Source organism: Dermacentor albipictus, chromosome 1 (genome assembly GCF_038994185.2).
Source record: "Dermacentor albipictus isolate Rhodes 1998 colony chromosome 1, USDA_Dalb.pri_finalv2, whole genome shotgun sequence".
In the NCBI taxonomy this organism is placed as follows: domain Eukaryota; kingdom Metazoa; phylum Arthropoda; class Arachnida; order Ixodida; family Ixodidae; genus Dermacentor; species Dermacentor albipictus.
The window spans coordinates 344,743,260-344,757,729 of NC_091821.1; the positions used below are offsets into that span (position 1 = coordinate 344,743,260).

The following is a 14,470-nucleotide window of genomic DNA, read 5'->3' on the forward strand; positions in this document are numbered from 1 at the left end:
TTGAGATGTGTCATCCTTTTGGTTACAGTTACACAAAGTATAGTTGCCGACCTATGTATTCTTTATCCGCCAGTGATCACAGGAGCCAAGGTGGGGCAGAGTGCTTTTCCGGCCGCCGAGCGGTCCTCCGCCGAGGTGGGTCCCTAGAGTATGGCCCGAGCTCATCACCATCCTCTCGCCGAGGGTCTGGCGCCAGCCTACCGGCAACTCCCTTGGGCATGGGGCGCTCAGATGCAGGTTGGATATGCTCACTCTTCTAATATGGCATGAAACAATCATTTTTGGCCATAGTGTTGGCCATTATGTGTAGCATTTGGCTTAAAATAAGCAGCAATGGTAGATGTGGTGGAAGAAATTTGTAGATGGTTGCAGTGCTTGGTTTAACAATATTTATTCTACGTGTTGGCTGAACAGGCACAGAAATGTTGTGATGTCAAAACAGCCTCCTCAGTTTGTTAAAGAGCTGTGCTGGGTATTATCTGCATAATGCTGGAATTTCCACATAGCGCTGAGTATATTACCCAGGTGGGGGCCTGGGGCACCCCCCCCCCCCCCCCAGTCCCCGTTCCCGCCCACGCCACCATCCTCACACACATTCCTAAAGCGTCACCAAATCAAGCTTGAGACTTGACAGCGATTCGGCAATCAACATTTTGCTGCCTTTTTCACTTGTGTTGAATGGCGGTAGTTATTGGCCACTCCTGGGGTGTGAAGGCCAGTTTTCTCATCGATTCAGTGCCCAAGCGATTCACTCAAGATGCGTTCAGTTGTCACCATCTATTCAATAGTCACTCGCATCGCTGTTGCTTCGTTATTTCAACCTTCTTTGTTTAGACTGATCTCGGGACCAGGAAAGGGATTCAGTTCATAGTCAGCTGGTATGCTCGTGGAACGATTTGAACGATTTATTATGTTGTTAAAGCTTTTAAAAATGCTTTCTTTTTCTTTTTTGTTAGGCAAGCAATTGGAAATAGTAAATCATTCTAGAGACACTGCTTAATTTACTGGAATTGGAGGAATGGAATGGACAATCTCGGCCACTCCAGGAGTGTGAATGGTCCAACTACCTGCATTCCAAGGCGTTAAAGTGGAATTGTGGGAATCTTAACTCCCCAGAATGGAGTTGGAACTCTGGTCACTATGCGGTTGTGTTAGGAATGTTGGCAATAGCATTACTGACATCGAACGTCGATGGTGCCCGAGATGAGACAGACTGAAAACTGGGAATACTTTTGGCATTTGGCAGCGCTAGATATAGCTTGACATTTAGTGTTCTTTCTACGCAGACCAGTGCAGACAATATGGCAGGGTAAGCACACAACTTCTCATTAGGATTGCTAATGTATGAGTGCACAATGCTCATGGCAGCTGTAGAAGCCAGAACGCTGCCTTGGCTGCGGCAGAGCCAATCAAGCGAAGCGCGAATATGATTCATTTTGCTACAAAGCCTGGAACAAGATGGAGCATTAGCTAGCTCGGTCTCATAACCCTGCGTGAGGGTGACTTGACTTCGACGCTTTTGTAATGATATGCAGGCCTTCATGTGCGAGCTATGCATGTTCTTCGATAACTTGACAGCTTGATGGTGGTGGTGCTCCATGTCCTAATTGCTATTGCAATAAAATGGCTCTTCTAGATAGTTCTCACAGCAAGCAAATGCTTCAAATTTATTAGGAGCGAAATCAGTTGAATGCTGGAATGTGTATATGCTAACTTGGGCATGAAAAAAAAATTAGGGTGAGAATTGCTCTGCCTTACCAAGCCATCCGAGCCCACAACAAAAAAACTCTTTGGCATAAATTTATCGCTATGAAGGACACTTTTAATACTGCTAAGGCAGAAGGCATCTATGTGTACTGCAGTGACCATAAAGCACTCGTCAATGTGGTGCAATAAATGAAAACAGTAAAATGATGAAATTGCAATAACATAATCATATACAGAGTGATTAATTAGTACAGTCACAAGAAGTGGAAAAAGCATTAATGTATCAAGAGCGTTTCGTGGTACAATTTCTTCTTACATAAGAAAAAAAGCTTTTGTGTAACAACAAAGAAAACAAAGAAAATTAACTTATTTACACAAGAAAATAAGACAAAAATAATTAGAACTCTGTTTTATCTTGTTTGCTAAAGTAATTAACTGCCAGTTTTCCCAGCTTGTCACTTGAGCTTTGCACAGAATACCTCTGATTTATGCAGAGTGCCTGCATGCGTTCGAAGGTCTGACCTAGGTACTTCATTGAACAGGCCTGGGCCAAGCCTCAGTCTATGTCCGAGATTTCAAGCCTGAGCCTGGCTCAGGCCCGGAGGCATCATGCCCAGACCCGGCCTGGGCTTGCGAAAAATTGCTTTACTTGGCCTGGGCTTTGAAAACAAGTGACCGAAGGCATAGGTGGGGCTAGAGCCCCGCCTATGCCTTCGTTGTCTTTATGTTGCTCGTGTGAGTACTGCGGCAGTGATGGATTCCGCCCTTCGAACTGGTGTTGAAAGGATTCTTAACATAACGAGCTTTGATCATGAGGTGATGACTCTCAGAGGTGTGCAACTTGGGAAGCAGATGACGTGTTCCATTGAGATGTGAGCGTTCAGGCTGGCTCGTGTCCCCACGCCCATATCGCCCTGCAACCCACATATATCAAACAGAGTGCTCAGTTTTCCGCATATCTCAGCAGCGAGAGGGCTCGTGGTTGCACCTTATGGCTGTAGCAGTATCTCTGCTGGGAAGCAGACGAAGCTGCATGCAACTGCATTGCACACTTGGGCTTGTGTCCGGCCATGCTACATTGTGTGGGCTGGGCCAGCTTTGTCCTACAGAGACAGTAGACAAATTTATATTGTGCATTTTTAAACATTATCAGTAGCTCAATACAAAATGATGTCTGCCAAAGTGTGAAGCTAGGAGTCGAGAATGAGCAAGTGCTGTTGTGCATCTCTTGTAGATGCTAACCGCCATTCCTCATGAGGCACAGCAGGCATAGCGTGGTCTGGGCTTAAGTATCACGTTGTTCAAGGCTAGTTGAGTGTTCAAAACTAATCGAAATTAGCAAGACCTGAGCTTCATTCCTACATGGGCAAGCAAGTGTGAGCAGATAATAGTCAGCTTTTTCCAGAAGTGCATAATTCTTACTGAAATTTGAAACACTGATTTGTGCTTACTTCAGCCTCGTTAGTTGACTGCGTCAATTAATAAGCACAGTAACAGTAGGAAGAAGCTCACTGATCCAAACGCCCTTCTTGATTGATGTCAACTATCAGCCAAAGCAGCTGTCTATTGGAATCTTGCGTGTTACGACATATGCAACGTGCCGGCAGCTTTGAAACGGGAGAAGAGCAGGCCTCTGTTTGAGAAGAGGGCGTTTGAGAAAACGTAACTTCGCACTCCGGTTCTCAACTCCATGTGCTGCGCATGACTGCAAAATTTGGCTGAGATGTTTGCAGCAACGTATGCCATCCACTGAATGTGTTCTTTCACCAATCTCAAGGATTGGTTCAGGACCCCTTTAAAGAAAGTGTACCGTTATAGTAGACTTTTTACAGTTACAGCTAGTCAGCAACTCTTTCTTTTTTAGAAATCTTGTTTCTTTTTCGGGTCATTGGTGACATTGTATGGCATTTGCTTATGTATGAAGGAGCTGTAGCCTAAGGCATAGTACCAATGGCACTGCACCAGTTTTTGTCAGGGCTACTGTCAGGACTCAGTACTACAAAGTTTATTTGATTTCGCACTAAAATATGAAAGCACGGAGGGACGAGTTCTTTGAGTAGAAGAGCTACTGAGCATGTTACTAGCAAATGGCGTCTGAAGTTGCACTCGTGTAATCTTTGCTTGACCATTGATTAGGCATTTTCTTTCATATTTAGCCCACCCTGTACATGCATGCGTGGAGATATTCTTTTTTAAAAGGCTCAGCATGAAAACGCACAAAACAAAAGTAAAGGTGGCTTCATGTTGCCATACTGGGCCCATCTAATTGTATGTTTACCAGCTCAGTCAAAATATAAATCTTGTTGCGTGCAGGTAGCTCGTGGTGCTCCGATGACCGTTCCGACTGCTCATCTTTGCGCTCAACAAGCAGCGGCCAGCCGAGCCCCTGTGACATGAGCCCCAGGCACACTGTCAATGGCCATCGTCGATTTTTCATCATCAAGGCTGGCACCCACCGAGCCGTGGACGTGTCTCTCTCGACGGGCCTGTGGTCCTTGGGGCCCAATACAGATCGCAAGATACAGGCAGCCATCAGGGTGTGTATCTAGGTATTTTTGTTTGGTTTACAGTAAGCAAAGCGCAATGTGCTCAATGAAAAAGAGAGAGGAGGGTTGCTTTCTTGGCCACAATAGCAAGTCATAAGAGGCACGTATACAAATTTGTATTTAGCAAATCAGTCAACTAAATTATTAGCTTACACAACTCTAGTTCGCTCAAAGATTGAATACGCTTCCATAATATGGAATCCAAATCAGACTTACCTAATAAACAAGCTGGAATCTTTACAAAATAAAGCAGCACGCTTCATCACTAAAACATACTCTAGAACATCCAGCATCACGGCTATCAAAGAGTCCCTCCAATTACCGTCTCTAGAAACACGACTGTTAGCACTGGTTTCCCACTTCCACAGATTATGTCATACCCCATCATCTTTTACAGCATCCCATATCAAACCCCCACAAAAAATTTTCCCCCGCCTCGACCATCCGCTCAAAGTGCGTCCCATGTTTGCACGTACGAATCTCCTGCAACAATCACCGCTCTTTCTAGCTATTTATCACTGGAACAAGCTGCCAAAAGAAATTGCTTCTTTAAGTGATCATGACTCATTTGTAAGTAATTTGAAGTGCAGTTTTACGCATGTTGGGTAAAAGCAGAATTTTATGCCTTTGACGCATTGTAAGTGTATCTACATGCTTTGTACGGAGTGTTTTTTTGTTTTTTGTTTTTTCACCATGTATGCAATTCTCTTTCCTTTTTTTCTTTTTATATTTTCTTGTTGTATTCGGTGATCTTTACCACGGTGTTCTATATTGCCTCCCCCCCCCCCCGAATTGTGTTTGAAATATCCTGTTGTTAACCCCCCCCCCCCCCCCCTATGTAATGCTCATAAGGGCCTTTAGGGTATCTGAATAAAAAAAAAAACATGCCATGGGCTTTCCTTTGGCGTAGTCCTGTGTGTAAAAAGTACTGTTTTTCCTGGTGAAACGTTAACAGGTGAACAGGTGATGATGTGCATCATGAAAAAAAAAAAGGAATGACCTGGATCTGGCATCGAATGACATAGATCTGGACACATCACACAGCAGCTAGTGCTGTTGTGAAGGCACACCAGTGATTATGTAGGCAAGTTTGATGCTGCAGAACTGTGTTAAATTGGTGTTAACCCTCACACAACATTGAAGAAATGTTCCTATAGTAAGCCTAATGTTCTAAGTTCGACATAAAGAAGCTTGATTTAAGGAAATTTGTGATGTAACAAACAAGGTAATAAACTAAGGTATTTTCATTTCCCAATCATAGTTCCATTGAAGACCATGTAATTTTCTCACAATTTAACGAAGTGGTTTTGTGGCATAGTTTCGATTTAACGAAGTTTTCCGCCATTTCATGCATGTGTGGCTTGTAAATCTAGCAAAAAAAAAACTATAAAGATGTCGGCCAAGGCTAAAGTTAATTGAACATGTGCTTCACATTAAAAGATTGAGCAGTAAGAGTGCTGTCGAAGCATGCGCGCCAGGACATGGTATGCAGGAAACAGTGCAGCATTTGTTGCATTGCTAAACAACTTGCAGGAGCCACAGGGCACGCGGCAGCTCTGCGCACTCATAGAAACGCACAAGAGCCGATTTTGTCTTCTGCACAAAGGAAATGGGAAGGGGGTGAACGCACAGCAATGGGGGGGGGTGGGTGAGGAGGTGATAAGCACCCCCTTGGGGGTAAGGGGGAGGGGGAGGCAGGAGATGCGTGCCTATCTGCCCTCTCCCAATGTACATAGTTCCCGGGCATCTAGTACCAGCAGTCGTGTGATCTCAAGTTCCAAGGCACGGTGCGAGGCATTCGCTCAATTTGTGACGTGTTCGCGTGCGTCAAGCGAGATCTGTCTATGTTTGCCCGAGCGCATGACACTGATCAAACTAAAACCCTCACTTCGTGTAGTTGCCGCTTTGTTATCGCCATCAGTGCTGTGCCTTCCTGGTGAGAATCTGACTTTTTTTTTTTTTTCTCATGACAAATATCTGTATCTTTTTACACTTTTTTAAAATTTATGGCCGTCATCTGATGGTGGCTGCAGGCACTAAGTGAGGTCAGCCATGGCATTCAAGACTTACAGCACTGCGCACCGTAACACATGCAAATATCGGACACCATAAGCGACGCTGATGGACTTTAGTGCTTACTGACAAGGTACTATCCACCAGAAATGTTCTGGGAATTAGTGAAATTTTTACTGCTGAAATTTTACAGCCTCAAATTAACAACATTCACGATTCAATTGAGTTTTTCACTGCAAGTACTACATTGTTATGTCAAGGTTTTACTGTATAATGTTGCACACAGTGATCTCAGTGGTTATAATAATAATCTCAGTGATTACTGGACATCGTGTTATTGCTGATGTTATGCCTTGTTGATTCCTGTTGCCTGCTTTCCCCATACAGGAAGGCAAGGAAGTGATACTCATATTTTCGGTGCATGGAAGTGGGCAGTTCCAAGGCTACGCTGTGCTCCAAGGACCAGCCTCCAACATGAACTGGCCCGCGGATGACAATGATGGCAGCTCAGGCGGACGCTGCTACTTCATCAAATGGAAACACAGGCAAGGATCACTTTACAACTTTAAACAAAAGAAGAACACAATGCCCACCTCACTCAGATTCTTGAGGCTCTCAGCCAAGCAAAGTTGAACCTAAATGACCAAAAAAGTGAATTTTATTAAAAGAGTGTTGTCTTTCTTAGAAGAATATTTGATAGCAGAATAAAGAGTACAAAAGAGAAATCAATTCAATGGATATCTCAGTTAATGAGGCTACACAATGTAAACTCACTTCATGTTTTCCTCTTTCTCGCTGGACATTTTCGAGCATTTATACCTGGCTGTGCCACAAGAGCGAAGTGTTTAACTGTGTTAATGAAGAAGCGAGTACATTTTATGTGGTCAGATAAATGTGAACATGTTTACAATGATCTGGCACAAATTATCTAATCCGACCCGATACTAATCCTTCTTGACTCCACATCATTTGAACTTTGCATAGACATTTCTCACTATGGCACCAGTGCTGTTTTGTACCAGAGAGATCCAAGAGAGTTCGTTAGCCAACAGCTGAAGGTCATAGGATACTACTATTACACGTTTACCAAGATGCATGAAAATTCCCCAGCCACCAAAAAGGAGGGAGGCATTGGCAATGTTCATGGCATTGCATTATTTCCACACCTATTTAGAAGGCTGTCATTTCGAATTGTTTACTAATAACCAAGCACTCAGCCACCTTCTGAACTTCACCCTACCAAAAGGCAGACCTGCCTGATGGATAGCAGAAATCTAGCAATTTACGTTTGATGTTTCTGATAAACCAGGAGAGAAGCTTTCTGGTGCAGATGACTTATCAGGGTTGCATATACGAACAAAAAGTTCACTTCCCTGTGTTAACTACCTGAGGTTGTGGGAGGGCACCGAAGTAACCGAAATAATGGCACCGAAGTAATGGCGGATGGCTTTAGGTTCCAGCATCAAGCACACCCATTCTGTTGGAACTTTATCACGACAGCCCTGACTGACTCTGGCGGACACGATGGGTTTTGGAAAACCTATTGGAAGATGTCGAAAAGGTTTATGTGGGAGTTCATGAAAGAACACATCCGACACCACATTCGAACGTGCCACAAGTTCCACATAAATAAGGCAAAATTTGACCCTGTATGAACAAGATGGCTATATCAGGTGTCAAAAAGACACGGTGCCTTATAGACTCGTGTAAGGGCCGCAATTTATTTAACAATTTTGACGAGGTGCTACTGTTACACGGGACCGAACCTTTCGGTGAAAGTTGTGCTGGCCAGCCGTCAACGTGCGACTCTTGCCATCTAAAAGCGGCATGCAGAAGTATGCAGCAAGCGAAAAATTCGCTGGTGCATGCGCCACGTATCGGTTCACCGAACACGATTTTGTCACCGTTGGAAATTGTTTTTCTCCAAATTTTGGGCTGCCACATTGCGGCTGGGGCCATTACATGGGTCCAGCCCTTACACAGATGCGGCCCATACAGTAATTTGTCATCGCTATTGATGAATGAATGAGAATGGTGGTGGTGAAAGCCACGAAAGAAGACACCAGTACTGCCATTGAACTGCTTAAGAGACAGAATGTTTGAAAACACGAAAGTTTTGGTCGCTGACAATGGCGCCGCATTGCACAGTAAGGGTCTCGCAGAGTGGGCTGAGGAAAATGGCTCAAAGCTGCACTTTCCCACTGCATACCATCCAGAGGTGAATGCATTGGCGGAAAGAGTAACTGGAGACATCAAGGCATTTATCTTAATGCAACCAGATTTCAAGGATTGGTGGAAGTGCACCTTGGAAGCAGCAGCCGCACAACATAACTCGTACACAGTGACACTCAGGGGCGTAGCCAGGGGGGGGGCTTATGGGGCTTCAGCCCCCCCCCCGAAATTTTTTCGTGTTGTCCATGCACCGCCGACCAAAGCGACCCCCGGCGCCGGAAATCACTCTGGATTTTGTCTAGAATGTCTTTTTGACGCTCGAAAAGACATTTAACCGCGAAGATTGCAAACTCGGGCTGGATTTCGTGGCAACGCCCATAACCGGGAGTCACATAACGCCAAGCAGTCCCATCCGAGCACAAAGTTTCAAGGGCGCTTTGATGGTGAGCCGGCTCGCCGCGGCATCTCACTGAGGCCACGGAATCTATGGAGCGCATGGATATCTATTGCGAAACTTTATAGGTATAAATCTCATAAGCTCTTGATGTGAAAGGTGCATTGACATTTCCAAAGTTGTGCTTTAGATTTTCAATTGTGGAACTTTGTGGGTTTAATGCTGTTATAAATATTTGACGCCAAAGGTCCATTGACTTTTCTAAAGACACACATCGGAACATACAACGAGACAAGCCAAATCAACACACCAGCAGACGAGTTGACAAAGCAGGCAGCGAGGTCCTATGAGACGAAACGTTGGGGTGGTTCATTTGTGCCGTCATGTCACATAAAAAATATCAACATTGTTTTTAACCTACGCCAGAACATCCATGTCAAGACACTAAAGCCAGCCAAAGTAACTACGTTCTTATTTATTTTTTCTACTTTGACTTTTATTCGCGAGGACACATTGAGCCTCTTCAATTTTTTTTTTTTGTTCTCGCTACCCTACCCGCGGGCTGTCAGCCAGCCAGAGCGCATACGTTTTTCTCGTATGGCCCCGACCACCGTGCGGTGCACTTCGGTGGGTGTTCGGTTTGCTCTGGCCGAGTGCACTTTCACCTGACATAGTTTTGGACACTTTCTGGCTAGCAGACGAGAAAAAAAAACAATGGTCGCTCGCCGCCATCAGTGTGGGGACTCGAAGGATTGCACCGCATTCCTTGAGCGGAACCTTTCCGGAAAGTCTTTTTTCGCCGCTGTAGGATACTGAGCATTATGCGTATGGTTCTCAGTGGACCAAGCGTCTCATGTTTTCTTCGGTATTCCTTCCGTAACCCCATTAGGTGCCCGAAGTAGGCATTCGATTCTGGCCAACATACTTTCCTATGCGTTTTTTTTTTCATTTCGGTGCCTCCGCCTCACACAAAAAAATACATTGTTGCGGCGCAGCGAATAGTCGCATGGTGAAAGTTCGATTTTGATACTTCTTTTGCGGAAAGTAATGGGCGACGGGATGCTTCACTTTCCGGGTACTCTTATTATATTATTGCGAAAGCAATTATATGGACACTCCAGGCGCATTCCTGCCGTCGCCGTCGCCCTCACGTTTCGTATAAAGTCCAAGGGTGATAACATCGTGACCACGCGCCGCATGCTGTATGTGCGAGTGAAAGCATAGGAGGGGAGGTAGAATGGGTGAGCCGACGATGGTGGCTCAGTCTTGTGTGCGCAAAGGAGAAAAGCGGGGAGCAAGCGCGGCGCTTTCCGTCGCGCGCAATGCATCGGGGAATGGGGGCGGAATGGAATGGGGGCGGAATCTAGGATTCTGTGAATCTATGATTGTGCAACATGTTTATTTGCCTTGTTTGACGCATTATATGCAGTTACTTCTTCTTACATACATAGACTCATTGGAGACTTAAATGTATACTTAAATATCTTGTTGCGAGGTTTCGTGTATACATGCAGTGAACTTTGTTTCCAGTGACACTTTTTTGTCCTTTATCAAGCCGTATTTTCGCATTTGTAATGTACGAGGGCGAGTCAAATGAAAGTGAGCTTACCCTAACCACGCAATAATGGTTCGGTTCATTACCTGCTAGGCATGCGCGTAGGAGAACGGCATGTCTCATTTACAAAAGTGACACGCAGGTGTGAAAAATGTTCTTTAATGCTCTCATACACTGGGTTGAATGTGGTTGCGTCACATTATGGACACTTCAAAAGTTGAACAGCTCGGTGTCGCGAAGTTTTTGACAGCTGAAGGTGTTTCCAAAACAGAAATTAATCACCATATGGCTGCCGTGTACGTTGAACACTGCATTTCACTGACCACTGTGAAGCGTTGGAGCAAAGGTTCAAAGGACGTTGCAAAGACATTCTAAGACCGGGCCAAAACCATCGTGCAATCATCCCCCCCCACAATTCCAAAGGTTCATGAGCTGCTGAAATAAGAACGGAGGATAAGCATCGATGAACTGGCAGACCACCTGAACATCAGTCACGGTTCGGTTCACGCCATAATTCATGAGCTCTGTTATTGGCTCTTTGGTGCGCAATGGATCCCCAAGATTTGGATCCATCGCGAGAAGACGGAGAAGTTTCGCGCTGCCTTGACTCATCTGATCGGGTATCACAATGAGGATGACGACTTCTTGTTTGCAACTGTGATCGGGGACCAACCTTGGTGCCACTGCTACGAGCCTGAAACACGACGGCAAAGCTTACAGTGGAAACATTCGAATTTACCACGCCCAAAGAACGTAAAGGCCATCATTTCCGCTGGAAAGGTGTTGTTGACTTTTTTTTTTCGATCGACAGGGTCTATTAATGATAGAATTCGCTAAATCTTGAGAGGCTATCAATTGTTTCCGATATTGTGAAACGCCAGAACGGCAGCGTGTCGCAATCAAGAACGAACAACGTGGAAAATTGACGAATGGGGTCATCTTGTTCCACGACAATGCCTGTCCCCACGTCGCTTATGTGGTTAATAGAAAACTGGCAAAGTTCAAGTGGGAAACGCTGCAACATCCGCCATACAGCTCAGACCTGTCACCTTGCGACTTCTACATTTTGGGGCAACCGAAAGAAACAGCTCAACGGAACCAGATACAGACTTTTTGAAGCAGCGACCCAAGGAGTTTTATAAGACGGGAATCACGCGACTCGTTAGTCAATAGGACAAATGTCTAAATTTTCACGAAGACTACTTTTAAATAAGGTACCCCGTTGTTGGCTCATTCATTTGACTTGCCCTCATATATCTTGCAGAACTCCTGCTTTTTATGCGTGCTCTCTGTCGCGACTATAACTTCGGTGCAATTACTCACGATACACGACAAGGGACAGATACCCCTGCGTAATACATTAGAACAAACGACAACGTCATTGAGATTTTGCACTGGCCGTTGCATATATACAAAAACGTAAGCACGGTTATGACAAAGTTTCATTAACATATTTGTCCTCAACTTGTTCAGTTCATTGCCTTTTAATTTTTCATATCAGCGGCATGCACTGCTTTCCTGGTTTCGAACTGATATAGTTCTAAAGTTCGTGTGATATTTTATTTACTTAATAAATAGACAAAAAAACATGGAAGCATTGACGTCAGTTATGTTGGGCACAATTTTTGGCACATACGAGCATAATATTTTATGAAAAAATACATATTTTACTTGTATTTACAGTGCGTAGCTTTCAAGAATTCGTTTGCAGCATCTTTGGCAATGACAATGCAGTTATTATTCATGTATTTGATCCCTCGATAAATTGTTTAAGAGGAAGCTTTAGCTCGGGCCCAATCCGACGCGGCCTATTCAAATACTTGTAAAACGCAGAAACGCTTTTCTGAGATAATCCTGCTAATCGCTTTTATTGAAATTGGTTGCATTTAAGAGAGAGAAAGCTATATCCTAGTGTCTGTTGGAAACAGAACTTCGATTTAGGGCCTGAATTTTGTTTAAAACATTTTGAAAAATTCGAAAGTTTGAAAAAATAGAAGCACGACGTTTACAAATTATTAGCTATACACGAAGAACAGATATTTTGGTTCTGTAAACGGCATTATAACAGTCAAGGCAGACAACTTTGCTGTGTCAATTTGTATCTTACGTGAATTGGTTACGTTGTGTACAAGGGTTCTGCAAAAGACGTATTTCCACAATACTAAATTTTTTTGAGATTCATGTGTGACATATCTATTTTGTCCACTGTAGGTGTACTATTAGATGCAATTCACAGAATTGTGATATAATTTTTCATTGTTGAGTCACTGAGTTTTAAACTTGATAGTTCCGTTATCTGAAAATTTTCAATTTTGGCCAATATTTAATAAATAATTGACCACTTAAATGAAAAATTTGAAACCAGTGGTCACTAGATTTTAAGTCTTTCTTTCAAATGCAACAAACCTCATCAAATTTGGTGCAGTGGTTGCCGAGAAAAACGAATTCTTCTTTTATGTGTGTTTAGATAGAAGCGCCCGAGCTAAAGCTTCCTCTTAAGGAGGAGGCGGAGCTGCAACGTGCAGATATATATATATATATATATATATATATATATATATATATATATATATATATATATATATATATATATATATATATATATATATATTGGGCCAGTGGCGTAGCCCCCCCCGAACAAAATTTCTGGCTACGCCACTGGTGACACTAGGCTGCTGCCGCCCCACTTCACAGCCTTCGGGGTAAGCACATGGCTCCCAGCTGACCTAACATTGGGTCTTCCATACAAGATAGCATTAGTACATGAAAAGGCCAACTTAGTGAAAGAACGACACAAATACCAAACAGCGGTGAAGAGAGCATTTGACAACTGACTTCCCATTTGCCTTTCTAATGTCAAGCTGGGAGATGTGGCACTAGTTCGGAAAGGCCTATAAGGATCAAAGACACCGTTCCTGAGTCCATTCATTGAGGTCAAGGCAACCGCGCAACAAGGAATTCTGAAGACTATACATTATGAGAGATTTTCCAGAGCATTTGAAATGAACACTATCAGAAATGTAGCTCCGTATCATCTCGGGAGGTGTGAAAATAAGGGAGGGGGGAGTGAACACCCATGGTTGCTTAGTGGCTATGGGGTTGGGCTGCTGGGCACGAGGTTGCAGGATTGAATCCCGAACACGGTGGCCACACGTCGATGGGGGTGAAATGTGAAAGCAACTATGTGCTTAGATTTAGGTGCACGTTAAAGAACCCCAGGTGGTCCAAATTATTCTAGAGTCCCCTACGACAGCATGCCTCATAATCAGATCATGGTTTTGCACGTAAAACCCCATAATTTATTATAGGGGTTGGAGAGTGTGCAAGGAGCTCTGCTATTAAGGGAATGAATGGAGATAGAGAAGAAAGAAGAAGTCGAGACTGAAATCATGGTGGTAACTGCCTGAGCATTTCTTTATGTGTGAGGACATTACACCAATCAGTCAGTTAATCAAGAAAATTCATTCCTTCAGTCCAATCCATAGCCACCTTCCGCTACCATCCAATCCCAATTATGGCATCTTGCATAGCCAGACTGTGGGTTTGGGATGTAAAACCCTGTGAACCAATCAGTAGTAAAGTTTCTGGTTGTTTGGGTGGTTTATTTATTTATTTATTTATTAAGCTTTTTTAAACCACTGTAATTCTTAAGCACCCACTTTCCTGGGGAGTAAGCTTGTTAGTTACACTTTCTACTGCACACAAGTAAAAAAATCCTCAGCCTTATCGTTTGCTCTTGCAGGTGTAACCTGCCTTTCCAGGACACGAGGCACCTGTTGAATCCCTGGAATGAGAACCGGAAAGTGCAGGTCAGCCGAGACGGCCAGGTGAGTACATCATATAAAATAACATTGGACGAACATCCAGAGTAGCTGGCTGCAGATGTGGTAGCACGAGCACACTTAAACAGCAGGGATACTGCATACAATTTTTCAACATATATGAGCTATTCAAGAGGCACTGAAAAAGAAAAAAATGTATTGAAACCAAAGAAACAGAGTGGACCGAAGGATACCTGATGTAAAAAATTTTGGGGGTTGCATAATCTCGAGTTACGGAGACGCATTTATACAAGAGGTATAC

At 43.8% G+C, this 14,470-nt stretch overlaps 1 protein-coding gene across 1 annotated transcript in view; it reads left to right on the forward strand.

The window, feature by feature from the left end:
* Positions 1-14,470, forward strand: part of LOC135912436 (3'-5' RNA helicase YTHDC2-like) — a 70,972-nt gene that overhangs the window by 52,883 nt on the left and 3,619 nt on the right. The window contains exons 24-27 of the mRNA XM_065444910.1: positions 74-237; positions 4,021-4,244; positions 6,654-6,811; positions 14,130-14,214. Of these exons, the coding sequence (XP_065300982.1) occupies positions 74-237; positions 4,021-4,244; positions 6,654-6,811; positions 14,130-14,214 (631 nt within the window). The remainder of the gene's footprint in view (positions 1-73; positions 238-4,020; positions 4,245-6,653; positions 6,812-14,129; positions 14,215-14,470) is intronic.